We start from the raw sequence: 26412 nt of genomic DNA on the forward strand, positions 1-26412 counted from the left end.
AATTACTTATGTCCAGTGAGAACTTTGAGGGCTTATGTTGACAGGACAGCTGGTTTCAGAAGAGCTGATCACCTGTTTGTGTCTTGGGCCACTTCTCATAAGGGCAAACCTATTTCCTGCCAGAGGTTAGCGCACTGGATCGTGGAAGCTATATCTTTGGCATATAGCTGCAAGGGGTCAAAGCCCCCTGATGGACTCAGTTTTCATATGAAATTAACTGCAACAGTTGTGACAAGAGCCTAAAGTTCATAAACTGAAGCACCTCTGAACATATAATCCTCAGGGGGTGCTTCTTTTAAAGAACAGCTGGATAAGAACCACTGACAGTATGTTGGAAATTAACTGGAGCAAGTATGATCTGTGGCAGCATACAAAGACCAACAGCATTTTCACTGATGGTGGTCACGTTGTATTAGCTCATCAGTTTGTGTTGATAATGTTCAGACAGTATGATTACAGTCTGAAGCTATAGAAAGCTAACAAAGGAGACTTTCAAGATCTAAAAACTAACAGGAGCAAAGACTTACTGTGCTGCACCCTCCCTGAGAAGATTGTCATTGTTGAGCAGCAATCGCACATCTGGGGAGAAAAATGGTGGTTTTATTAGAGGAGAGTAAGCAGGGAAGTAAAGTCATCACAGATTAGCATAATGACATACATAATAAACCAAAGTTTCTCGCAGTCAGTCTGAGCAAGATTTACTCCAGGGGAGCAAAGCAGACATGGTGAATCAGCTTAGTGGAAGAGACCAGAAAATCACAAAGAGATCAAAGTGCTCCAAGTGGCAGGGGGATTGTGTCTTTATGTGTCTGTCAGGCTGTGATAAGCTGCAGACTGACATCCCCCCCAGCGTTCCTCAAAGGTGACGGCATCTAACAAGGCAGGGCGAGGACACACCGTGACATACCATCTCCTGAGGGCCACTACTTTAGAAACATACAGCAGGACAATTTGGCCAAAACATCTGTTTTACTGCCCTCTCTGAGGAGACGCAGAGGGAAGAGAAAAAAATCTATTTACATCCCAACACTTTGGTCAAACAACAGAAGGTATTCTTGAATGATCGAAAAAAAGAACCTCTGCTTCAGCTTTGTAACCACAGGGAAAGGTTGAGACTCTTTTCTCTGCAACAAACTTTTTACTAATTTGATCTTTGAAGAGCTTTGACCGACAAACAATTCAGATCTTTTGAAGTGTTGTTCTGTGGAAAGGATATGAACAATTAACATCTTACCTGTTGTAGATAGCTCTTTGATTGACCTCAGCTTGGAAAAACAGTTTATTTCTGACTGGACTGTCAAGCTAATGGCTAATTAGCCATGTGTTAGATTTGAAGACCAAAAGTCTTCAAATGAAGACCAAAAGTCTTCAAATCTAACACATTTCATAGCAAATGATGCAAACACTGTTTTACATACCTTTACATGTTCATTTTGTATTCCATCAAAGTTTTGGAAGAAAAACAAATTCTGCTACTCCTGCTGGAAGTACCCTAGGATATACGTGAAAGGCTACAGGTAGTTGCTGCTGCCACTGCTATTGCACATAATCATAAAAATCTATGCATATAACTGTTTAATGGCTTATAAAATGCTGTTTGTATGAACTGCTATGAAATTTGAGATTGTAGTAGTTCTAAGGAGGTAATAATTCTCTTTGGTTGGTCAATCTGGTCGGAATTAAACTGAGCCTCTTCATAGAGCCATCTACAGCAGGTAAGGTAATAATTTGTCCTAACTTTACCACAGAATCCCACTTCAAATGATCTGAACCATCACTTTGATGTTCAGGGTTTACTTAAGTTCAGATTGGTCTAAACCTTCAAGTGTTAGAAAAAAGGAGCAGTTATGATTACTTTTATAATCCTCTAAAGACAAAAATAATGAGATTCAACTGTTAAATGCCTCACGTCAGATTAATTAGAGAAACTAAAATCAGGATCCTTCCATGTTCAACATTTGTGGAATGTCATAAATATATTTTTTGGCTTTTATGTTAGCAGCATGGGACATCCACACAGGATGTTGGCTTTCACGATATTTATTTTATCACTGTCGAAGAAGTGGTTCCTATGTGATACACAGCCAAATTTATTTCTTAGTCATTACATTTAACTCAGCAGAAATAGCACAGTTCCAAAGTGAATTCATAAATTTCTTGAGCAATCGCCCACCACATATATTTGGTCAAATTGGTTGAATCTGGACAGTGTCTGTGTTAGAACTCATTTGACCCAAAGGCAGAACTTCAGTTTTGAGTCTGTAGCCTGTAAGAGGGACGGCATCAGTTCTTGAGTTCTGTTTTGCACATGCTTCTTCATAAAGTTGCAACATTTTTGACAAAGTGCTTGAAATAAATGATTAAAAAGTGAAAAAAAAAGGCCTGAAAGTGAAAAATAAAGTCGAGGTCAGCAGCACACCACCCCCACCATAAACAGTGTTATGTGCTGCACTGCTTTCCCCTCCTGAGACGCCGCATGGTGGACCAGAATCGCCTTCATGCCGTACATAAGTCTTTCTCCAAACTCCTCCCATGCCCGAGTTTTTGCCTCAGCGACCATCTGAGCCGCATCCCGCTTGGACTGCTGGTACCTGTCAGCTGCTTCTGGAGTCCGACAGGCCAAGAAGGTCCGGTAAGACGACTCCTTCAGCCTGACGGCATCCCTCACCGCCGGTGTACACCAGCGGTTTCGAGGGTTGCCACCACGACAGGCACCAACTACCTTGCGGCCTCAGCTCCGATAAGCCGCCTCAACAATGGAGGCACGGAACATGGCCCACTCGGGCTCAATGTCCCCCACCTTCCCCGGATCATGTTCAAAGTTTTGCAGGAGGTGGGAGTTAAAGCTCCGCCTAACAGGAGACTCCGCCAGACGTTCCCAACAGACCCTCACAATACGTTTGGGCAGGCCAAGTCTGACCGGCGTCCTCCCCCACCATCGGAGCCAACTCACCACACGCCTCCAGGTCTCACTGTCATTGCCCACGTGAGCGTTGAAGTCCCCCAGTAGAACAAGGGAGTCCCCAGGAGGGGCACTCTCCAGAACCCCTCCAAGCACTCCAAAAAGGGTGGGTAATCTGAACTGCTGTTCGGCGCATAAGCACAAACAACAGTCAGGACCCGTCCCCCCACACGTAGGCGGAGGGAGGCTACCCTCTCGTTCACTGGGGTAAACCCCAACGTACAGGCACCAAGATGGGGGGCAACAAGTATGCCCACTCCTGCTTGATGCCTCTCACCGGGGACAACTCCAGAGTGAAAGAGTGTCCAACCCCTCTCAAGGACACTGGTTCCAGAGCCAGAGCCGTGCGTCGAGGTGAGCCCGGCTATTTCTAGGCGGAACCTCTCAACCTCACACACCAGCTCAGGCTCTTTTCCCACCAGAGAGGTGACATTCCATGTCCACACAGCCAGCTTCTGTAGCCGAGGATCAGACCGCCAAGGTCCCCACCTTTGGCCACCACCCATCCCACATTGCACCCGACCCCTTTGGCCCCTCCTACAGGTGGTGAGCCAATGGGAAGGGGGAACCATGTGACCTCTTCGGGCTGTGCCCGGCCGGGTTCCATGGGCGAAAGCCCGACCACCAGGTGCTCGCCAACGTGCCCCACCTCCAGGCCTGGCTCCAGAGTGGGGCCCCAGTGACCCGCGTCTGGGCGAGGGAAAACTAGATCCAAACTTTTTATTCATCATAAGGGGTCCTTGGGCTGCACTTTGTCTGATCCCTCACCTAGGACCTCTCTGTCTTGGGTGACCCTACTAGGGACATTAAGTCCCTGACAGAATAGCTCCTAGGATCACTGGGACACTCAAACCCCTCCACCACGGTAAGGTGGCAGCCCAGGGAAGGGTTTTAGGGGGGTATTTCTGGTAAATCTTTAGACAATTTCCATGAGAAGTTAAGAGGGCTCATTTTGGTAATATTCCAAATTGGAAACTTTTTCTCAATTGATCCAAAACGTATTCCAACAAATCTTCACAGCTAAAGACCATCACTGATTCAGCGCTTATTTTTTTTATTTCCTTTCCTTTATTTTGAGGCTGTCTGCAGCTTAGTGGTTAGAGCAGTCGTCCTCCAATGAGACAGTTGGAGGTTTCAATTCCAATTCATAGTCAAACATTTTATATGAATACAAATTTTTAAAAATGTGTCTGCCATCTAGTAGTAGTGGGTAAAAAAACATGAACTATGTGTGATTTTAAGTTTAAAAGCTTGTTTATTCACACGATGCAGCTGTTGCAATTCTGTGTTAAAACCATACATAAAATATATTTTCCCAATAATATCATCACAGCTTACTTCACTTTCTGTACGCCAGAAATGTGGAAGCTACAATAGTCTCGTGCTCTGGGCTCAAAAACTGTTCATGTGATGGAGGATTGCAGTGAATGTAGGGCGCATGGCCTCAACATGTGCATGTGATTGAGAGCACGGATGCACTCAAGTGTACTTGCATGAAATTTGGTTGTTTTAGGTAAGTTTAAATTAAAACCTATTTTTATGACTCGATCTTATATATTTTAAATTCCAGGCTTATTTCCATAAATTTGCTAAAATAAAATTGCAAAATTTTGTGACAAAACCTAATGCAGACTGGGTTACACTGCAGGGATGTATTTTCAATAATTAATAATGCACCACAGTCTGTGGAATCCACTACAAACATTTTATTAAAACATATTAGATCTTCGCTGGGGAAATCAATTTATTTCTGACTAGATTGATGAGCTAATGGCTAGTCTGAAGGGTTCAAGTCTAAAGTGGATTGCTGCCCTCTTAAAATATAACAGCACTTTATGCAAAAGCTATTTTTTAAACCTTTACATTGCTGTCAGTTTTTCTTTATTACATAGTTGTTCTATCAGAAATATTATGATATTCCTGCTGGAGGTGCGCCAAAAATACTTCAGCTTGCTGCTGCCGCCATTTTCCATTTATAAATAAACATACAATTTCAAATAAATAACTGTGTAATGCAAACTGACGTAGGCATAAAGGTTTATAAAATAGTATTTCAATGGACCACTATAAAATATTTGAAATTGGAGTTGTTCTAAAAGTTTAAAGACTACATTGCTGTCATTTTTCCTTCAGTTGTGGTCAACTCACAGCTCCAGAAGTGAGTTAACCCGTCGTCTAACATGGTTTTGGTTTCTGTGAAAAAGCAGTCTTCTGAAGATGATGTAAATCACAGTGGAGCGTGCAGCTCCACAGTAATAAATTTTATGATTCTGAATAGATAAACATCCAAAACTGGAGTTCACTGTGTGGGAAAACATGTTCTGTTCACACCATTTTTTTTCCACCCACATCAACTTGACGTGTTGATTACCGCGCGTGGGTGCGCCCGCCAACAGTGAAGCTCAGGTCCGCGCGCTGTTTGCGGAGCCCTGTGTGACTCTAATGAGCCCTGACGCGGAGCCACCTACAGCTACCGCTGGAGTTAACACGTCGGAGCCACAGTAATAACCATTGAACGAGCGGGTTTAACCAAAAATGGTTAGTTGAGCCAAAATTCAGCGGGTGGTTTTACAAGACCGAATATGGTAAGCATGTTTTGTACTTAGTGAAAATTTATTTATTTAGTGAAAAATAATTTATCTTTGTTAACAGTAAAATGATGCTATTAAATTCAGCATAAGATATGTTTTGTGTAGGGATCCAACATGCAGCCTGTGCCACAAAAAGCACAGTACAGCACAGTGAGTTCTCTGTTGTTATTCATTGGCTTTGACGTGAGACGTATGTTGGTGCCTTGTTTACACTTTTTCATTTATGTTAATATAATTTATTTGTAAATGTGACTTAAATAAGGATTCAAATTAGGTGCAAACAATTTATTTATTTTATTTGTATTTTTGTTTTAAAAAGTATTTCAAAAGTGCCTTTTTGTAAAACTGTAGTTGTGTAAACATTTGGCACAAATATCTTACAATATCACAAAGTAAATAGCCATATTTTCAACTTTAATCAGTTTTTTTTACTAAATCACGGTCAGCCGGTGGTTGGCCGGTGGTCGGCTGGCGAACGACCACCTACCACCACTTAGCCTCTTTTCTGGGGGAAACCCTGAATAATAAAAATAATAATAATACAAAGTTATTTGGGGTACTAACCATTGAAAACTTCGTTGAACTCTCCTGGCGGGGCATGGATGACAAAGTTGGCTGCTATGCGTACCTGCACACAAAGACAAAGTTTGATTTAAAATGACGAGAAACTGATCAGACAAAACAAGAGCAGGTTTGGATTTTTAGCAAAGTGACAACAATACATTTACTTTATTTTCTTGTGAAACAATGGTATTTAATGACATACTGGAGTTAAACCTTCTCTAAAATAAACACAATGACAATAATTTGGTCATAAAACACTGAAACTTTAACTGTAGTGCTGCTTTCTCTGAGAACAGGAACTGGAAGGTGCGAGGTAATCACCCACAAGTTGCAGCCTGCAGCCAACAGAGGGTGTGAGGTGACTGTGTGACTGCTCTGAAGGGTGGAGGAAAGTTGTTCTGTGTCTTTGTCAGCCTCCAGCACAACCAAGCAGTCATTTTTCTCTTTGCTTTACTTCTCTTCTGCTGCACGACACAGCACTTCCTGTTTCTAGGTCACATGTCTAACTGACAGCAGAACAACAGCCCCTCCCTCCCCTGCTTGGTTTATAACCATATAAGGACATAAAATGTGCTGAGGCCTGTAGTACACAGTGTTTCTTGCCCTACCTCTGTATCTCTACCACTATCGCTGGCAGGATCAGCTGGGGTCCCTCTGCTCTCACAAGCTAGTGTTTCAGAAAAGGTGTTCATAAGCGTGTGTGCAGGGAATCTGTGTTTGTGTGTGCCTGTCCCGTGGGTCCTTATTAGCAGACTGTGTGTGTATACACGTGCTCTGATACTCTCACAGAGTAGCGGATGGATTTTTACTAAAAAGTGATGCTTAGAGAAATTAAGGCACCCATGAGGGGTTTGCTGTGTGTGTATGTGTGTGTCAGTGTGTCTATGATGTTCATTTGCATTAGTGAAAGCCCCTGCCATGATATCATGGCGCACTTACAATGAACAATTCAAATGCACAGTAAAATAAAGGTATGTGTTCCTCAGTGAGTTATCCACATTTTGGTAAACAACTGGTGGAAAACAGAAATCTATGGGGAAAAGTCATTTGCTCTGGATCTCCTTCACTGCTCTGGATGGCAGCATAAACCCACTTTGCAATCTAAAAGCTTTTTTTCTCTACAAATCTTCAAACCTGCTGTCAAAAATACATTGCTATCTATTACAGAAGCTGTTCACATGAAAACAACAACATCAGTCTAAACAGAAAAGAAAACTGTATTACAGTGAGGTTAAGGAACAAACAAGCACAAGTAGATGTGGGTTTCAGTTTATCAGGTTTCTTGTCCTGTTCTTGTCTAAACTTTCCTGATCTGTTAGTTTCCCAATAAAGATGCAGCTCTAAAATGTCCTTTGAGCCAAAATCATGATGAAAAATATAAATCACCACTGCAAAACACTTTCAAGCCAAGCATAAGATGCCTTCTTTCTGTATTGTTTTTTAGTACCAAGGCAGCATAGAGGGTTGAAGTCAACCCGCTGCTGTTATGTCTCTGAGCAGGAGTAAAGAAACCGAACCATAACAACTGCTATATAAATGGGTAAGGTGGCATCACAGCTCGAAGGTGGAATGAAACAATAACAGATGGTGTGTGAGACCAGCCGGCCATAGGGTTTTGGAATGGCAATGACAATGTGCTCCAAGTTAACACATCGTTTGATTTTAGGAGATCCAAGCTGCAGGGCGATGTTCTGGTCAAAGCTACATAGACAACAACAATAAATGGCAACTAGCCTTTCCATTTATTCTATTTTATTTGATTTGTTGACAATACTGATCATTCCAAAAAGGTGGACAGTGGCCAGGTTCTATGATTGCAAAACAGGCTTAGATTATCAGCCCTCTTTCCATAACTATGTCAACAGCTGATATGAGGTGCTTGGAGTCATAATATGCATCTGTTTTTTACCATGATCTTGTCTATTGTCTCCACTTTGGTTTGAATCTGTTTAAAGAATGTCCCTCCAGAACGTCTGTGATTTGTTTAGAGGCAGCTTTTCAAAGTTGTGCTTCCATTTTAGCAAAAAAAAAAGCAGCTTTCTGCTAGAAGTGCTTCTGAACAAGTAGTAGCAGTAAGAGTTAACTTGTTGCCTATACAACCAAAACTATGTAACTGATTAAATGTCTGACAAATTAATTATTACATTAAGTAGAGGTGGCAAATGTAGGGGTGAACTCTTGTGTAGAGGGTTAGGTGTGGGTCACAGGACGTAGAACTGTATTTCTAAGGGCTCCTTCAGTCTGCTACACTGGGACAGGGGCTGCTGGGTATTACGAGACATGGTTTCATATTGAGCGCTGCTACAGTGTCATAAAAGACTGAGCAGTAATTCCCCACAGTGTCTGTGGGGAATTCTTATTTTATTTCTCACTGTACAAACTAAGGATGTCACAAAACAACTACTTCAAACTTGGAAAACACATGCCACTGTGAGAAATGCCATGCAAAAAACAAAATGTTTTACTAAACAGGACTACAGTTGAATTATTTTCCATTAATACCATGGGTGTTCCTAACTACCAGCACAAAATCAAGGAGCACCACATCATTCCATCCTACTGACAATTTTTTGTCAACTGAACTGCCCAAAAATACTTGGTTAATACTTAGATAACTTACTAATATGGCCAATACTTTGTATACCAACCTTTCCTTTCTTTAAATACAAAGACCAAATAAAATATTTATTAGTGATGAAGATTGATGACATCTATGTTAATATGTTGAGATGAACAGTGAATTAACTGTGACTCAAGATTTCCACTTAAAACAATTTTTTCCAAACAATTAACTGAATGTAGTGAACAGCAGATATATTTTCCAGATTGGTGGAATGTACTGAGTTTTTTGCCATTCTAGTCTGCTCTGCAGACTAATAAAATTACCCAAATAGTTAAAAAGACGCAGGCAGACACACTGCACTTCAATCATTGCTTTTTGTGTTATGCTGTTGTAGTGCTCCATGAGTGTGTCAAGTTTAAAGTTAAGACTACAGGTAAACATTAGAAAGTAGATGGAAAAATTAACGTCAGTTCTTTAAAGATACCTTGAGTGTTTCAACTATGGAAAAGTAGACCTCTTAAAAACCAGCAGAGTTTTTATAGACTATGTCCAAATGGCAATTTGAAGCCCAGCACTGTGTTACAAAAGTTTAAAACCAGGCTAAGCTCTGCTTGTTTATTATAAATACGTCATTTTTTTCCACCCGCTGCCCCAAAACCGCCACCTTTATCTACCTTACCACGCGAGGGTGCGCGCGCCAACAGTGACACAATCGCACTGTCCCCGCCCCTGCGCAAAGGTCCCGCGCGGTGTGTCGTCGTGCACTTTTTGTAAATTAGAGCAGACCGCGTGCCGCGCTCCGTTCAAAATGGACAATTTTGCTGCTCTAGCAGAGCTGGTTCGTCTGTATCAGCATTTATATGATCCCTCTGTGAGAGATCACAAAGATAATCCAACTGCTCAAAATTCATGGAAAGAGATTACTGCTGCAGCCAATAAAAAGGAGTGTCTATAGACCACAGAGGGAAGAAACATTAGTCATAATGGGCAAATCACAACTAAAGCAAATAAATCAATTAAAGTCAAACTGAATGCTTTAAGTTTAAACATCCTCTCTGTATCACAGCCAGAAACCGGAAAAAAAAAGGAGAATACTGCACTGATGTAACCGCCAAGTATAAATGCCTCCACTGCGTGCTCAGGTCCACGCGCTGTTCACAGAGCCCCGTGTGACTCTAATAAGCCCTGAGGCCGAGCCGCCTTCAGCTACCTGGAGTTAGCAAGTTATAGGAGTCACAGCAATAAAAATGGAATGAGCAGGTTTAAACAAAAATGGTTAGTTGAGCCGAAATTTAGCTGGTGGCTTTTCAAGACCAAATACTGTTTTTTACTTAGTGAAAATATTATCCTTGTTTAACAGTAAAATGATGCTATTAAATTTAGCATTAGATATGCACAGTACAATACAGCATCTCTATTTTTCAGTGTTTATTGAAACATTGAAATTGTATTCATTGGCCTGGAAGTGAGACGAGTGATGGTGCTTTGTTTGCACTTTTTCATTCATGTTAATTTAATTTATTTGTAAATGTGACTTAAATGAGGATTCAAATTAGGTGCAATCAATTATTATATTTATTTTAATTGTATTTTTGTTTAAAAAAAGTATTTCAAAAGTGCCTTTTGGTAAAACTGTCGTAGTGTAAATATTTGGCACAAATATCTTACAATATCACATAATAAATAGCCATATTTTCAACTTTTCTGTCAACTTTAATAATTTTTTTTTTTACTAAATCATGGTCAGCCGGCGAACGGCCACCTACCACTGGGCTTCGCCTCTTTTCTGGGGAAAACCCTGAAACAGTTTTTCTTTCAGCAAAAATAACTTTGTGTTGGCTCTATACTCTGATCCAGTACTTGTGACCAGCTCAAGACATCCGGAGCTCCTACTATTACTTTACCATCTATTAAAAGGAGAGCAGGGAAGAGGTTTTAAGATGGAGCAACCACTCAAATCCTCTCACAACTGGGAGGTTTGCACATGTAGGCCTGGCTGAAGAAAATTATTAATCAATAATGTACTACTACCAAAGCAGAAAAAAAGATGTTTAACTTCTTTCAATCTGCATCCAAAGTAAGAGGGAGCTAAAAGATTCTGCTTTAATCACACCAAGTTCTAAAACAATATGCATCTTGAACAAAATATCTTAATCTCTGTGGTCAAGAAGTTTAATTTATGTAGGATTTTAAGAGGGTGGCTTCTGGGGAGCTGATGTTCAGGCATGAGCCAACCAAAAATAATTTTGAACCAAGAAAATCACAAAGAACATGGGGAAAAAGGCACCCACTGCAGCGAGGGAGTCTTGGGTCTTTGAGCTGTTTGGGCCTAGGCGCCAGCTGGTCCCTGTTCTCTCAACTCGCTCACTGTATATTCACACTCATATTACCCAACAACCCCTCCCTGTGAAAGGCACAGCTAAGTCCCACCCAGAAGCCAGCAGCACAGCATTTTAGGAAGCTACTGCCTTTAATCCCAAATGATACCCACTAATGGTGAAAACACAGTGCTCCTAATCCTTATCATGCCAGACCAGATTCATAAAAAAATAGAATGAGGAGGAAAATAGCCTCAGGGGCCTTAAAATTTAATGCAAAGTACTTGGTAACAAAAAGTAAAATACAACAATCAGATGAGGGGGGGTAGAATGGGGCTGAAGAGGGAGTGTAATCATGAATGGATAGTAAATCCAAAGCAGAATAGCTGAGAAAAATTACTGTGAGGCAAAAACTAATAATAATACTTCAACAGAAGAGGTACAGAGCTTTACTGCCAAGTTTTGTCCTAACAATGAAAATTATGACTTTCTAAAAAGAATATGACACTGAATTATACAGAGCAATAACTTCATCTGCTTTTTAATTACATACAGCAAACAGAACACTATTCCATCAACCGTACTGTTTAAACTGCACAACACACAACTCCAACTCCAGAGTCCTCTATTGTTGTTTTGACGTCGCTGAGCTGAACGTTAGCTGACTGTTGTGAAATCACATTTTTCTAGAGGTCCAAAAGCAACCACCTTCAGTAGGTAATTATTACTGCTCCATAGTGGGACTAACAGTGATAACAACCACCAGAGAACCCTTAGAACTGTTTGGTCCAAACACACCTTACACTGTATGAATGGTTTACACACTTCACTGACACAGCAGTCAAACACTCTGTGTGAGGGTGTATTGTGTAAATGTCTGATTGGAGCAACTTGACAGTTTCCCCCAGAAAAGAGGCTAATCCTGGTGGTAGGTGGCCATTCGCTGGCCGATTGTCAGCCGACTGGGATTTAGTTAAAAAAAGAATAAAGTTGACAGGAAAGTTAAAAATATGGCTATTTATTATGTGATATACTGTAAACATACAAAAATACAATTAAAATAAATACTAATTGTTTGCACCTAATTTGAATCCTAATTTAAGTCACATTTACAAAAAAATTGAATTAACATAAATGAAAAGGTGCCTTGTTTGCACTAACACGTCTCACATCAAGGCCAATGAATAACAACAGAGAACTCTGATAAATAGATAGATGCTGTACTGTGCTTTTTGTGGCACAGGCTACATCATGGATCCCTACACAAAAAAAAATCTAATGCTGAGTTTAATAGCATCATTTTACTGGTAAATAAGGATAATATTTTCACTAAGCACAAAACATGCTTACCATATTTGGTCTTGTAAAGCCACCCACTGAATTTTTGCTCAACTAACCATTGTTGGTCAAACATGCTCATTTCATGTTTATTGCTGTGGCTCCAACGACGGGCTAACTCCAGGTAGCTGAAGGTGGCTTGGCCTCAGGGCTCATTAGAGTCGCCCAGTGCTCCGAGCTGATACAGGCGAATCAGCTCCGCTAGAGCACGAAATCGTCCATTTTGAACAGAGCGCAGCGCGCACAGCCCGCACCAAGTTATAAAAGGTGCACGATGTGACCTTCCCGCAGGGACAGTGCGATTGCGTCACTGTTGGCGCGCGTACCCCCGCGCGTTGAGGTAGTTAAAGGTAGCGGTTTTGAGAGTGCAGGTGGGAAAAAACGTGTATAAAAAATGACGCATTTATAATAAACAAGCGGAGCTTAGTCTGGTGGCCGGGTCACCAAAGCCTGGCAGCCCACCAAGCTTATAAAACGCTGGGGGAAACCCTGCCCTTAAATGTGTAGACCTCCCAATCTGAAACTACCACCGTCTGCATTAAACTTACTACAATCTACAAACAAAGCTCAGAGCTCTAAAACTCTGGTTTGTTTGGGAATTCTTTGACTTCTGACAAACTAGTTTGGGCCTTTAGACACGTTCAGACAGGACTCCTCTGTTGCTGCATTCTTCAGCTGAAGGGACTTTCAGCAGTAGCCTTTGTCTTCAATATGGCCTCATGCTTCCTTAACAGACCAACTCAGAGCGTACAGCACAGCTTATGCAAGTTACCTGTTATTCATAAATGCAGAGTATTTGTCAGTCTAAAGTTTGACACGCAAACAGCAGGATTTTGCTGATTTTTTTTCTCTGTATATGGCTTTTGAAAATATATTACCTTGCACCTTCTGTTTTAGGTTTGAAAGGAAAATACATTTTAAACAACTGCCTTTCACCATAAATGGCTGCAATGTATAAAACTGCATTATGGCATCATTATTGCTTTATGAGCAATCCTGACACATTTCAATACTACTGCGATTTATTAAAATAAATTGGGGTGTGTGTGTGTGTGTGGCGTGCTTTCTTTGGAAGAATAAATTAAAGTTCAGTTTTCCCCAGAAAAGACGCTAAGCCTGTTGGTAGGTGGCCGTTCGACCATGATTTAGTAAAAAAAAAAAGATTAAAGTTGACAGAAAAGTTGAAAATATGGCTATTTATTATGTGATATTGTAAGATATTTGTGCCAAATATTTACACAACTACAGTTTTACAAAAAGGCACTTTTGAAAAATTTTTTTAAACAAAAATACAATTAAAATAAATACTAATTGTTTGCACCTAATTTGAATCCTCATTTAAGTCACATTTACAAATAAATTAAATGATCATAAATCAAGAAGTGCAAACAAGGCACCGTCAAGACCAATGAATAACAACAGAGAACTGAGAGATGTTGTACTGTACTGTGTGTGCCACAGGCTGCATGTTGGATCCCTACACAAAACATATCTAATGCTGAATTTAATAGCATCATTTTACTGTTAAACATAGATAACTTACCACATGTCATATGGAGTGCATTTTTGTAAAACTGTAGTTGTGTAAATATTTGACACAAATATCTTACAATATCACATAATAAATAGCCACAGTTTCAACTTTCCTGTCAACTTTAAACATTTTTTTTTTTTACTAAATCATGGTTGGCCGGCAAATGGCCACCTACCACTGGGCTTAGCCTCTTTTCTGAGGGAAACCTTGTGTTCCATTTACAACATTTTATGTTTTCTTATCGTGTCTTACTCTTTTTTTAAATAGATATTTGTCAGCTTTGCGTTTTGGACATAGCCACCTAATTTAGTTAACCAAGGTAAAACTTCAAGAACAGCAGCATGTCGTCACAGGTCGAATTTTAGAGAAGACTAACAACGTGTTGTACATGTTTCTTGTTTCTAATCATGAGTGATATGAGCCTAACTCTGTATCAGTGTGATGCTCTTAGTTGGGCTGTGCTGGAAACTGCAACAATGCTAACACTGCTAACAGGTAATGACTGAGCAAGTTGAATACCTTTTCTCAGCAAAAATAAGGTTGAATTGGCTTTGGCTGCGTTCACACTGCAAACAAATGTGGCCCAAATGCCTTTTCTGTTTGCCTATATGAGTCCCAAATCTGATTTTTTTAAAAATAACAGACTGATTTTTTTTTCTCTAAATCTGACCAAGATCTTTTTCATAAGTGGCACAAAATCAGATATATGTCTGATGATTTTCAATGCAACTTAAGTCTGAATGATCATATCATATTTCAGTCGTTAAAGTCAGGGTATGTGTATTGATCAAATATTGATATCAGTACCAATATCATGGAGTTTAAACCACTGCAAAGGTTTACTGTTCAATCACTCGCTTGTAAAAGCAAAAAAAGGTTTATTTCAGTCCCTTGTTGTAATTATTGTTGCATGTCACTGCATGCTTTTTATTTCACTTCCTCATTTATCTCTAGACTGCCTGATCAAGTGTGCTCAACCTGCAGATTCACTGGGTAGTTCAGGTGTTTTTTACTCTGCACTGGAAGAAAAAAATAAACTTTTAAGGCTGTAGAATGTTTTTGTATAAAGCAAGTCGGCTTTATATATTAAAAAAATATTAACAAGTCAGTAAAAGTTGTGCCAAAGTTAGACTATTTATACATTATCTGACAGTTGCGCTATAAAGAAAGCAACTTCACAAGCTTCACGTACCAACAACTTACTAAATGTCAGATAAATGATAAACAAGGACAAATTTATTTCTTGTACATTTAGGGGGTAAGTTGTGACTCTGTATCTGGCCATTGGTCATGCATCTGATAAAATATTAAGTCTTGGTATGAATGACTAAATAATAGAGTTGATGGATAAATTGTAAAAAGGACTTATTTTATGCCTGGTACCTGCTTCAGGACTGACAGCGAGCAGACTGACAGAGTAGTAACAGTTTCCTGTAAAGCTTGTGTGGTTTCTTTGCTGCATTCAGGAAGCTGACAGGCCGCAACCCAAATGACTTAAAAAGTCTCTGAGCCTTTGTTGGTGTCTGCTGCAGAGATGCTGCTGTTTAATCATTTTCAAATGTCAGAACATACTTAGCGACTCCCAGTCAAAGAGCGTTCTGGTCTTTCTTGTACTTGTAAACTTAGCCTGACAGCCACAAGAAAAAAAAAAACAAAACAAGAGAAACTACTCCTGGGGCACTTTTAGTCCTGCTTAAAGAAAGCATTTCAGATACTATTTTTAATACATACTGTCTCACTACAAAAGCACAATTCTGTATCATCTATTACCTTTTAAAAACCACTAACAATACAATAATAACAGATCATAGCAATGGGATTCCTACAAAAATACCTATGAAGATTTGTTATTGAGAGTGGGGAAGTACTACCAGTGGATTGATGGAGATTCTGCCTCCATTATTTGTTGTTTTACTTTTACTCTGTAAATCACTCACTGCTTCTTTAACAAAACAATCAGAGATCTTCTCCATAAAATTAAATTAGAAAAACTCAAACCTTTAAATAATACTTGGTCAGTAAATAGATGAAGCGTCCATTTTTCTTAACTGAACCACTAAGATCAATTAAGCCAATCTGCACAAAAGCAGTTGCTGTTGTAACATCTAAAAACTCACCTGTGAGGACAAAATGCCTGCTGTGTTTCAACCACAAAGAAAACCTATTTTACCAGGTTGCAGCTGGGCAAGATGACCTTTCTGAATTAAGGATGAGCAGTGATTTTTGAATGTTTGAGGTCTTGTTCAAATGACCAAACCAAAGACCTAGTGCAACTTTTTTTCACCCAATACACCAGCAACTGGAAGTAACATGCAAAGATATCTTATGTTGTTTTTTCTGATACAACACCTACAGACCACCCCCTTCCAAAATAAATAATTAAAAACAACAGAAAACAACCTCAGAGCATCTTTCTGCAAATGTAGTTTATTTAAAAAAGATTACAAAGTGGAACTTATAGTCACAAGTGAGTTTAGCTTTAAACTTTAAACTTTAAACTAAAGAAAACAAACAAAAAAGAAACACTGAGGAGCTAAAGCAAATAATTGACTGCTGGCTGTTATGTGCTGGACTGTCTCAGGGGCCTCCTTCCACAACCTACACCTTGGGTCTTGTCTGGTGTGGTAGATCTGAGCCTCTATTGCTCTGGTGTTTAGGGCCTGTTCCTGGGCGGCCAGGATGAGTGCCTCTGTGCTGTCCTTGACTCCAGCTTTTTCCAGCCATTGGTAGGATTTCCTGATATCAGCCACTTCAGTTGTCAGCCACTTCATATATATAATAAGCATTTTGTTGACTGAGAAGAATATATATATATATATAAAAATGCTTAGTTGCCAGCTGTTGTTTGCATGTTTGTTCACACTCAATGGCCAAAGAGCTGCCAGGCCTACAAACAATTATGACTGACTCATGTGGAAGACACCAAAAAAAGTCTGGTGCTAACACCAGGAAATAATTTTAAACTATGGCAATTTTGCCATAGTTAAATTAAGTAGAGCTTCTTAAATATAAATCTCTTTTATGTAAGAGTCCATCAGCAACCTTTCTAGCCAACCGGGCCACTCAGCACTTTACAACAATCTGTACCTTCATTTACCCATCATCCATACACATTTGTACAGCACTCTGCAACATCTCTATAAAGCTAATCTGAATAAATCATCTATAGTCTAATCAGTGCTTTCATACATTAGTGAGGAACATCAGAGGAAATTAGGGGTTCAGTGTATTGTCCAGGTACACTTTGAGATGCGACTGCTACCAGGAATCAAACCTCCAACTCTCTTAGTGGAAGACAACCGATCTAACCATTGGTCCACAGCTAGATGATAAGATGGTTAATTTAACCTGCAGTGTGGCAACTGAGGAGACCACAAGTTACTAAGAAAAATGGCAAAACATTGAGGGTTCCACCACCATCATCAGAGGTGGAAAATGACATTATAGAAAAAAAGGAGAGTGGTGAGAGGAGTTACTGACTCGGGAAAGTCAAATTGGTGAGCCGACCCCGCTGGACCAGCTGCTGCCATCTACATTACTGGGGACCAAATGAATGGATTTGGTACAAACAGACTGTGGTTCACAGAGTCCTCTGCCATGTGACATTGATGAGCCTGAAAAGCTGCCTAATGAGCAGAAGCAGCCGACATATTTTCCAAAATGAAGTGATAGAAACTCTGTGCATTGCTTTATGATTTTCTGAATACAGTTTACATCTCAGCTTTTAGCAATTTTATTGCTAAAAGTTTGAAGGACTTGTTGTTAATGGAAAAATGTGTTCAAAAGACAGTTTCAACACACAAATCACCTGTTAAAATGGATTAAATTTGTAATTAGAGGTCTACTATTTGTCCAAATTGTAATGGCATTTTTTAGCACTCGTATAGGCAAGTACCTAAATATAATTAGTTAAAATATATATTTAACATTGTATCATCTCAACTTCACAACATCATCAAAAAGACAAAACACTCTGCTATTAGGGTTTTCAACCAAAAATGAACAAAGAGTTTATCCATGAAGTTATCATGTGGTGTCGAAATGAGTGTTTTGTTTTTTAGAAAATCTCTGACTGTCAGTAGTGCAAGAGGGTTACACCCTGCTGTTTAGATCAGTTCTCTTAAACTCCTTTTCATGTGAACCACGTCTATTTTCTAATAGGATTAAAAGAAGTGAATGCAGTTTTAAAATGTAGTAGCAGCCCTACAAGTCATATCATTTAATAGCAGCTCGTACTTTCCTCACTTTTTAAAACTACTCATTTTACAGAGTTGCCCGTCTTGAGCACAAAAGACGGCTGTCAAAATGCTTTAACAATTTGTTTTACATCAAATGGCCTGACAATGTCCAACTTCCGACATATTAATGGATAAGACGAAAGGCGCTAAGGCGGAATCAAACAGCAAAGGGCGTGTTAGTTAAGTCAAGCTAAGTGTTAGCATGCTGCGGCTAAGCTAAACTAACTGAGCTAGCTAGCGAAATTTGGTGTTTGAAAACTTCCATAACACAAGAAACCAAAGACACTGGAGTGCAACGACAAGCCCCCGAACTAATAGAGAGTGGGGGAGCAAGCCTAGGTGAATCTGTAATATGTTCATGGTTCCTATTTTGAGTCAGGACCGTACAAGGAGCCACCGTTTGAGATTCTCAAATGAGCGGAAGTTGAGCTAAAAATAATAAAGCAGAAGCAGCAGCGGGCCTGGGTTTTCGCCAAATCGCCGTTATTACAGACCGACCGCGGTACTTGCCGGGAAGCGCGAGCGTCTGCAACTCAAACGTCGAGCGCCAGCCTTTCTCCGTGGGGTTTAACCCGCAATTATTCAGTAAATTTACCTTTTCCTCGTCGGATAGCTGCTCGTCATGATCCGCCATCTTTTCTTCCGGCACCACCAGCTTGTCAGAGCCCCGTGACGTCACGGCATGGGTGGAGTTCCAGCTGCGGCTCAGTGCTTTCACTCCGCTCTGACGCCGCCTGCTTCACCTCACAGAGGAAGAAAACTCAGTGACAGTTTTCAAAAAGCGTTTTCATACATGCACGATTCATTTGCAACAATATTTATACAGGCAGACCAATAAAGACCAACGGGCTGTTAAACAGGGGAGCAATTTCTGACTTGATATTTTTATTTGGGATGATGATGAAGATAAAGATCCAGCCTGCCTCTTTAGCTTCTCTTGCGCTGCTTTAATACAACATTTTACTAAAACAACAAGAAATTAACCACAGGATGGACATCTATACCTCATTAAACTTTGGACTAAACCAAATTTAAGATGGCTGCCACAGCCAACCTGCCTAATCAAACATAACATGGCTAATATTCAGCCAGTTTTGCAGCTATTTGGCTAAATGTTTCTATGGTAGTAGCTGAGCATTGTCCACAGCACATACTCTGAGTGTGACACATTGTGCTAATCTTTTTTAAAATCTTAACATTAATTGTTGGAGTCAGATCTGTTAACAAAATAATTTTTAAACCACTAAATGTGTTTCAATTAAAGTCTTAGAGAGCAACCATTGGATGTGCATCTACAACTTTTGGAGTCACCACAACTTACTGGCAGTAGCAAACACAAAACTGGCTATAAGTCAGTAAATTATATCACTTTTGAGCTGGAATATGGTGAGGTGGTAACTGATTCAACACACATTCTCCCAGCACTGACGGATCTCATTAGATGGTGCATAATGTTAGTTTTAGGTTTGAGCTTTAACCAAAACTGCTATAATTAAGATAATCTTATGTTGAGAAATTTTTACAACTTTGCAAACTGAGCTTGAGAGCCTTAATCTGATCTGTAAAGAGACAATGCCCAATTTAAGATGCTTCAGTAAAGTCTAAAATGAAAATGCAGAAGATGTTTGGTTCTGGGACAGCCTTGAGAGTGAGCAGGCCTTTAGTCACTTGTGTGCTGCTGTTTTCACCACTAGATGGTGAGCTAAGACTGTTTTCTGAAGCCAGCAGCTCGAGTCTATTTATTCTTTCTTATTCTGCATAAAACATCCATTTGAGAAATAAATTAAGTCGTAAAGTTAAATGTACATTTATACATTTATAGTTCAGCTCTTTTAAAGTGTTTTTATTTTTTTATTTTTTTTTTTTTTTGTGGAAAGCTCCTGAACAATTAACATCTTACCTGCTACAGTTAGCTCTCTAATCAACCTCAGAGAGAACTGATGAGCATTCTAAGAGAAAATTGTTGCCATTTTAATACAACTCCTGCCTAAAAGATTTCATAGTGGCTCATGCAAACAGTTTTTTTTGTTGCTGTTGTTTTTTTGTTTTACTTTTTTGAAGACCGGGGTAGTTTTAAGACAGTAAGAGTGGCTCAGAACCAAACATTGCTGTTGCCCTCTGAGCCCTGATCTAAATCCTGTTGAACATCTGTGAAAGGAGCTGAAACATCTGGAGAAGAAACCCTTCAAACCTGAGACAGATGGAGCAGTTTGTTCATGAGGAGTGGGACAAAATACTTGTGGACAGGTGCAGAAGTCTCATAGAGAGTTACAGAAATCACTTGACTGCAGTGACTGACTCAACAAAATACTAAGTTAAGAGTACCATCTTTTTTCAAGGCCAGTTTTATAAGATTGTGTTTTAAATAACTCCGTTGAACCAAATTCAAACACAATGACTGATTCTCCTTCTACTGATTTTTTGTAAAAATTATTTTATTACTTTTGTCAGTTTGAAGTTATTTCAGTAACCTTCGTGGTTTTTTTTTTCTTTAACAAAAGGATACAAACTAATCTGTCTGTGTCTACAAATGACAACAGCATAATAAGAATCCTGAAAATTTGTTATGTATTTTGATTTTGGTGTGCCGCCCATAGATTAACAGTAGCCCCCATGTGGTCACCCCTTTGAAAACTTTCTGGAGGTGCCCCTGGCCACAGCTTGAACACATTAAACTAAAAAATGCTCCTTGCTGCCAAGGCTCCTCTAATGCTCTGCTCCTCCTCTCTCCCTCTAAGGCTGTAATTTATCTGTCACTGCTAAAGAATTGTTGTTCTTGTGATACTAACAGACCTGGTCTGTATTTGTGTAGGTGGGGTCACCTCAGTACTCATGTTGCTAATGTATTAGGTCATTATTACAAAAAAAAAGGGTTGGAGGACCATAACAGTTATCAAGTTCAAAAACCACACCCACCTCATTTTATCTGTAATCCTCTTTGAATGGCAGAGTTCTTAAATACAATTAAACCTCTTGATCCTTCAAACCTTTTGCTTCTTGTTGCATTTTATTTCATTTTCAGGTTTGCTGTCAGCTGATAATCTTCATCACTCAGTCAGTGTCTACTGAGGTCTCATTTTCAGCTAAAGTGGTTGAGTAATAATTCGACTTCATTTTTAGAGATGAGTCACGCAAGATCAAACCAGAGAGATGGAAAAAAAGAACCCACACTGTGCTCAGAACTTGAATGACCTGCAGTGCGGCCATTGTTAAGACACTGGAGCTCCTCGTTTCCTTTGGTGACTAAAAGGTGCTCAGAGAATCTAGTTTCTCTGCATGAGAAAAGAGGGACACTTTGTGACTCGCACTCAGTGGCTGATTAGTCACCTTGGATACTTATTACACTGTTCTCACTTACACAATGATCACACAGGAGACTCAAAGGGCAATACATCTGTGCTGCATTACATGTACAGGATGATGAAATGTTATATAAAAAGTGGCAGAGCTTTGTATCATTTTGGCTGCACCCTGCTGAGTGATTGTATCTCTGCTCTTCAGACCTCTGAGGGATGAATATCGTCTTGGCAGTGCATCAAAGTCCAAGGAGCCAGAGTCTGTATTTATATTAGCATAATCTGTGCTACTTTATTAGGGGCTGTGTTGAAAGACAGCGTCAAAGACAAACGATGAAAGTGTGTAACCTAAAAGTTGGTATCTACTGAGGTTTCATTTTCAGCTAAAGTGGTTGATGTATAGATTTCGGAGTGGATACTGATTAGGTCAGCATATGGACTTTGGAACATGATGCATGAAGACACTTTTCAAAGGCTTTCTTTTTCTTGGTTGTTTTGTTTAAAATGTATTTAAATCACAACTGCAGGATAATAAATCCTCCCACTTAACAAATATGACTCAACAACCCCATATACTTTTTGTCTTTTTGTGTATAGTCTTTAAAGGGCTCTTTTAAACATTTTCGAAGTGGGGTTCTTTGAAAAGATGAACAATTATTATCTTACCTATTGTAGACAGTTCTTTGACTACCTCAGTTTAGAGAAATAGAGTTAAATATAAGAAAACCTAATCTCTCAGGTTAGGACTGTCAAATTTGGACAAAACAGATCCATCTGCCATCTTTAAACAGCTCCAATCTCAAACACTCTAAACTGTTCATGCAAACACTATTATATAAACCTTTACACTGCCGTTGTTATTGCTTTACATGGTTAGTTACATAGAATTATGTGGTTCTGAAGCAGCAGAGAGCGGTAACATTTCTGGTAGGAATATCATAATATTCCTACCAAAATAACTATAATACAAAATTGATAGACACGTAAATGTTTATAAAATAATATTGACATAATCCAGGGTTAGTCTTAAGAGACAAAACCAGATGCAGTTAAAGGTAAGTGGTTTTATTTACAAGTGACAATGTGCAAAAACAGTGAGGAGCAGCCAGGAGGATCTGAAACGGCAAGGGGTACAGGTTGGATCTTGTTAATGTAATGAGGCAGTGAATATTAGTTCTTTCTTACAGGTAAGGCGAGTGACGAGGCATGGAGGCGTCAACGTGTCCACCAGAGATGGTCCAGGAGGGGGAGAACCCAGAATCCAGTGACAGGTAAGTTCCACAGGTAAGAGCAACCGTTAGTTCCAGGCAGGCAGGTATTTACAAGGACTGAACAGCAACTCCTGAGGCAAAGGGGAAAAGAACAAAGGCAAAGGGTTAGCGTAGCTGTGCGCTTCAAAGTCAGCGGTCAAAGGCTAAGATCCTGACCCATAAGGTACGATGCTCCAGCAAAGAGCTGGAACCAGCCAGAGGCTTGTACAGGTGCTGTTCATCAGGGTAATCGGCTGCAGCTGTGGAGGAAGAGTTATTGGCACCGCCAGCAGGACGGAGACAAAAACTCCAGATCCTTACAAACATTTACATGGACCACTGTAAAAAATTAGAAAATTGGAAGTATTTTGAGGCAGTAGTTTTGAAAAAGGATCTGTTTGCACAAGCTTTTATTAGCAAGTCAATGAGGTTTGAGTGGACACTCATGTTATGTTCCGGGGTTCTGGCTGCGTGGTGGGAATTCTGTGCGCCCTTATCACCTTTTACCACCAGATGGCGACAGGTTCCGGTAGGAGTGCGGTGCATTATCGGCCACAGCTGTTCGTCATCATCTTCATCAGCAGCGCAGACTTAAGGAGTTGGCCGCCAGTCCAGCGTCGCCTGAGTGTTTGCCAGTCACGGTACCTCTGAGCCCCCTGAGCCCGTCTCTGTGTTTCTAGTTGTCCTTCAACATTCTAGTAATTATCTTTGTTTGCTCCGTTGCCCTTTAGGTGATCCTTTGATGAGATCCCGGTTGGATTCCTGGTTTAAGAACCATCCTCGTGACGCCGTGGAAAGTACCCACAGGTTGCCCGAGTTCCCAGACTCACCTCTCCGTTGTTTTGCAATTGTTTCCTGGACCCCACGGCTGGAGGCCGTACCACTCCTCCGTTTCTTCGCTGCACCCGAGCCTACCTGTCCGCTCCCCGCCGCACTCCTCCGTTGTCCCTGGACCCACCAAGAACCGAGACCCCGGACATACATTGTTTCCCCTCCAAGACTCCGTTCATCTGCCACAAGTAAGATCAGCCTGTTGTTTCCAAAAAGATTTCCTTTTTTCCCACGAACCCTGAACTCACCACTCTGCTCTTTCCTCATAGCGAACCACTGTTGCCGTCACTGTCTTTTCCCCTGGACCAGATCATCCTGATTCTCGCTGATTGTTGTGTGATCATTATTAAATCATTTTACACTGATCCTACCTCTCTTGTCTTGTGTTCTGCATGTGGGCTTGTTAAATACTGAACCCATCATGACAGAACACTCAGGCCCACAAATCAGCCCAGCAGACGCAATTCGGAGAGCCTTAGCCGAACAACAATCAACATTGCAAACCCATGAGAACGCATTAAGAGAGTTGAGTAGAATCCAAACAGAAACTAACCAACAACTGTCTGAATTAACCCGTTTCCTTCGAGGTTCAGCCCCTAAAACTTCTCCAGACCCAGCTCCAGCTTCTGATCCAGCGCCAGCTTCTGACCCAGCTCCGGGGATCCAATCCACGTTTTCTGAGATCCGTCCACCTACGCCTGAAAGATTCACAGGTGACCGGAGAAAATGTAATGGTTTTCTCCTTCAATGCTCAATAATTTTCAATCACTCCCCGAGAAGTTTCCCTCACGACAGTTCCAAGATAGCCTACGTCCTGTCCTCATTGTCAGAAAAAGCTTTGTTATGGGCCGAGGCTCGTTTCCCAGATCCATCCCGCTATGGCTGTTCTTTTGATGAATTTATAAAAGAGTTCAGACAGGTGTTTTGTCAAGATGCTGACCAGTCATTTTATTCCAGAGAGTTATGGAAAATTAATCAAGGAAGTAGAACTGTGGCGGAATTCTCCGTTGATTTCCGCATCAAGGCTGCAGCGACAGGCTGGAACCCAGCCGCGCTTAAGAGCGCATATTATAACGCGCTAAATGAAAACATTAAGGATGAGCTGGCTACTCTTGAAGAACCTAGGACCCTAGAGGAGTTAATTAGCCAGACCATCCGACTAGATAACAGAATCCGGTCCCGTAGGAGAGATTGTGGTCGTAAGAGCCAACCATTTAGACACCTCGGTGGCTCCGCTCCCCCTTTGACAGTTTCTCCACCACGAGCCTCGCAGGAACCCGAGCCCATGCAGTTAGGTCGAACTCGCTTGACTTCTGAAGAGCGCCAGCGGCGCCTTTCATCCCGACTCTGCATTTATTGTGGTTCCCCGGGTCATTTTCTGGCAAATTGTCCGGTTCGTTTAAACCTCCCGGTCCGCCAATAGTGGCGAGGAGGTTGGCGGACTATCCCTGCGAACGAGACTCTCCACGCTTACTGTTGCCCGCAACCATCCTAATTCAGACCCAGTCATTTTCCTTATCCGCTCTAGTCGACTCTGGTTGCGAGCAAGATTTGATCGACGACTCCCTGGTTAAACAATTGAAAATAGAGACCGAACCACTACCTGTTCCACTGCGAGTTACGGCATTAGATGGGAAAACGTTGCCACACATCACACATAAAACCAAACCACTCCACCTCATCATTTCGGGTAATCACAGTGAGTTTATTTCATTTTTTGTGTTTTCATCAGCCAACTCCCCCATAATTTTAGGTTTCCACTGGTTACAACTTCACAACCCACAAATAAACTGGACCGAGAAACACCTAGAATCCTGGTCCACTTCATGTCACTCATCTTGTCTCCGCTCAGCTGTTTCCCCAGGTCCTCCACCGGCTGAGCTTCAGGAAGCGGACCCGGTAGATCTCTCCACAATCCCCTCTGAATACCACGATCTCGCTCCTGTTTTCAGTAAGTCCAAGGCTCTTTCTCTCCCTCCTCACCGTCCATATGATTGTTCCATAGATCTCCTGCCGGGTGCTCCGTTACCCACCAGTCGTTTGTACAATATTTCTCGACCTGAAAGAGAAACCATGGAGAAATATATAAAAGAGTCCTTGGCAGCCGGTATAATCCGTCCCTCATCTTCCCCTCTGGGAGCTGGATTTTTTTTTGTAGGGAAGAAAGATGGAACCCTGAGACCCTGCATAGACTATAGAGGGTTAAACAATATTACCGTTAAGAATAAGTATCCCCTGCCATTATTATCATCGGCCTTCGAACCAGTGCATGGTGCTACAGTTTTTTCCAAGCTCGACCTGAGAAACGCTTACCATCTTCTGCGCATACGCAAGGGTGACGAGTGGAAGACGGCATTTAAGACACCTACTGGCCATTTCGAGTACTGCGTGATGCCTTTTGGCTTGTCCAATGCGCCTGCATTTTTTCAAGCCCTAGTAAACGATGTTTTAAGAGACTTTCTGAACATCTTTGTTTTCGTATATCTGGATGACATTCTCATTTATTCACAGAATCTAGAGACACACAAACGCCACGTTCGCATGGTTCTCCAGAGACTACTCGAAAACAAACTATTTGTCAAAGCTGAGAAGTGTGAGTTCCACAAGCCGTCCGTTTCCTTCTTGGGTTTCATATTAGGGGGCGGACAGGTACGGCCAACGGAGGAAAAGATCCAGGCAGTACTGCAGTGGCCCACACCCGAGACCCGCAAGCAGCTCCAACGTTTCCTCGGATTTGCAAACTTTTACCGCCGGTTTATCAGAAACTACAGTCAGACAGCTTTACCTCTAACTGCACTAACCTCTTCCAAAATCCTTTTTAGTTGGACTTCGGAGGCAGAAGCGGCGTTCTCACGCCTCAAGGCCCTCTTCGCCAACGCACCTATCCTAATTCAGCCAGACCCGTCCCGACAGTTCATTGTCGAAGT

General features: G+C 40.9%; 1 protein-coding gene across 1 annotated transcript in view; it reads right to left on the reverse strand.

Moving 5' to 3' along the window:
• The window catches only part of LOC108228422 (F-actin-capping protein subunit alpha-2), a 30594-nt gene extending 11748 nt beyond the window's left edge, over positions 1 to 18846 (reverse strand). The window contains exons 1-3 of the mRNA XM_037978314.1: positions 18704 to 18846; positions 6118 to 6181; positions 528 to 579 (exon numbers count right to left, since the gene is read on the reverse strand). Coding sequence (XP_037834242.1) covers positions 528 to 579; positions 6118 to 6181; positions 18704 to 18742 — 155 coding nt within the window. The 5' untranslated portion in view covers positions 18743 to 18846. The remainder of the gene's footprint in view (positions 1 to 527; positions 580 to 6117; positions 6182 to 18703) is intronic.
• Between the last annotated feature and the right edge of the window lie 7566 nt (positions 18847 to 26412).

The sequence above is a fragment of the Kryptolebias marmoratus genome, linkage group LG11 (assembly GCF_001649575.2).
Source record: "Kryptolebias marmoratus isolate JLee-2015 linkage group LG11, ASM164957v2, whole genome shotgun sequence".
Classification (NCBI taxonomy): domain Eukaryota; kingdom Metazoa; phylum Chordata; class Actinopteri; order Cyprinodontiformes; family Rivulidae; genus Kryptolebias; species Kryptolebias marmoratus.